Here is a 2,419-nt window from a genome sequence, read left to right on the forward strand (position 1 = left end):
TGTAGTTTATTATCAAAGCAAACAAAATATTTTGGTCTCTTTCTTCACCTTTGATTCTTTTTAATTCTTCTCCTTTAGTATACAGTGTCATAGAAGTGTAAAATAAGACTGATAGAAACCACTCTAAAACATATGGCTTTATATACATAAAAAATTCAGTAATGTTGCCACAACCCCTACAGAGTAATTCTTATTTATCTACTAGTATCCAGAATAAACTTCTGTACATATTAAATTGTTCAAGTATATCTAGAGCAGTGCTTATAAAAGTGACGTCCCACTGCTACATTAATGGGCATCTCTTTGAAGACCACTTCTAATTTCAACACAATTAAGGTAGAGTTCTAAAATTTTTTGATTTTACAACTTATCATACATCCTCAAATATTCTAAAATGCTCCAATGAGCCAAACATCTAATTTAATTTACATCTAGCTGAACATCCCTTTTGTACAGCACCAGTGGTTAAATTAAAAATGCATCTGACTGACCAAATGTTCTCTTCCTTCCATTAGTTACAGTTTGTTATTTATTTATATAACTCTGAACCCAAACTGAAAATGAAGACAACTCAGGTCAAACTCTTTCACCCTAAATAAACATTTCATTCACTTCACACTTAAATACCTAATTGTTTTCCTATAGTGTATGTTTCTCAGTAACAGTGATACAATTAACTAAGCCAAAGACCAACTACTCAACTGTGAGGATTAGGCAAGTCAGATAGGATTCTCCAGGTTTGCTCTAAAACTTTCCAGAAACCTGGTAGCCAGTTCATCATCTACCACTCGGCTGTCACTGGACATTGTGACCGTTATAAGCTGGTGCTGCTGCAGTTTGGGATTACCCTCTTCATCCTGAGTGAGCTTCAGCACAGGTCGGAATCTCCCAACAGCCAAAATGCAGGCCTTAGGAGGGTTGATCACTGCAGTAAATTCATCGATGCCAAACATCCCCAAGTTGGAAATACTAAAAGATCCTCCTTGGTATTCTTCAGGTAACAATTTTCCATCTCTAGCTTTCTTTGATAGAGCCTTCACAGAGTCAGCAATCTCTGGCAGACCCTTAGCAGCAGCATCTTTGATGACTGGTGTAATTAACCCTTTATCTGTTGCCACAGCCACTGAAATGTCAATAAAGGGCAGTTGCTTTGGGCTCTCTCCATCCCAGCTTACATTAACACTCGGCATTTGTTTAAGGGTAACAGCTGCTGCCTTGATGATAAAATCGTTTACTGATACTTTGATGTCATCTCTGACCAGATTTTGCCTAACCTTTAAAACAGCTCCAAGGTCACAGTCAGTAGTAGCATATGCGTGAGGTACAGTACGTTTAGATTCAGTTAACCTCTTGGCAATAACTCTTCTAATATTGCTAGTAGGGATTTCAGTGAACGTGCCCGCTACATTAGGCTGTCCAGGAGTTGATACTGGAGGGATCATTGGCCGGGGATAAGATGGCCTGGCTGTGGCCGGTGGGGGTAAAGACGCTGTGGGAATGGTTGGCAGGGCTGGGATGGGTCTGGATTCAGTGATCTTGCCCATCTGTTTCAACTGGACCAGTTTGAGAGCATCCTCTTTAGTGAATATCCCCCGAGGGCCAGTGGCTGTGCCCTGGTTAGCATCCAGTGAGTGTTTTTCCAGAATATTGCGGGCAGCTGGACTTAAACGGAACTGCAGTTTTCCCGGTGTGTGTTCCTTTTTGACAGGGGTAGAAATCTGTGGTTCTGGTGAAGGGCAAGGCACTGATGGTTTTGAAGCTGGTGACGAAGGACCTATATCTTTGGGAATTTCAACATGTTTCCAATCTTCTCCTTCTTCAATCAGCAAACCAATTAGTGTACCTAGCCGTATATTTTTAGATCCTTCAGCAACCACTATTTTGGCCAAGATGCCATCATCACTTGCATCTAAGGTAACCACAGCTTTGTCAGTCTCTATTTCACATAAGGCATCTCCAGTACTCACAGCTTCACCTTCCTTTTTCAGCCATTTCACAATGTTCCCTTCTTCCATTGTAGGAGACAGTGATGGCATTAGTATCGTAATAGGATCAGCTCGCAGCCACTGCGTGCTGTGAAACCATCTCCAACTAGCTCCACGGCCGGCAGACCACCCAGAAGCCCCCTTAACCAGCCTTGGGCTTCGGCAGAAGCCCAGGAGGCAACGCAGCAACCGCTGATCACAGCCTACACTCCAGGAGGCCGCCATCTTCCCGGCCTTCTCCTAAAAAATGTTTTGCTAGATTTGTATGATTTACTAAATAATTACTGATGTTTGCATGACACACAAAACCAAGAAAAGGTCAAGTGTTAGATTCTGTGTTTAGACACTTCAATTCAAATGAAACTCTAACGGAAAAAGATATCAAGTTTAGCTTGCCTTAATATACAAGAAAATGTGCTAGAATTGAGCACTTG

At 41.5% G+C, this 2,419-nt stretch overlaps 1 protein-coding gene across 2 annotated transcripts; it reads right to left on the reverse strand.

The window, feature by feature from the left end:
* Positions 1 to 719: 719 nt before the first annotated feature.
* Positions 720 to 2,215, reverse strand: LOC307061363 (pyruvate dehydrogenase protein X component-like; the record flags this gene model as incomplete). 2 transcript variants are annotated; one of them, XM_079716474.1, is made up of 2 exons in its annotated part: positions 720 to 1,214; positions 1,878 to 2,210. In XM_079716474.1, 2 exons carry the CDS (start codon positions 2,208 to 2,210, stop codon positions 720 to 722), a joined length of 828 nt encoding a protein of 275 aa, XP_079572600.1. The 2 variants fall into 2 exon arrangements, with proteins under 2 accessions (XP_079572600.1, XP_079572599.1); XM_079716473.1 differs by having other exon boundaries at positions 720 to 2,215.
* Positions 2,216 to 2,419: the final 204 nt, after the last annotated feature.

This window comes from Hyperoodon ampullatus (assembly GCF_949752795.1).
Source record: "Hyperoodon ampullatus genome assembly, chromosome: 12".
Taxonomy (NCBI): domain Eukaryota; kingdom Metazoa; phylum Chordata; class Mammalia; order Artiodactyla; family Ziphiidae; genus Hyperoodon; species Hyperoodon ampullatus.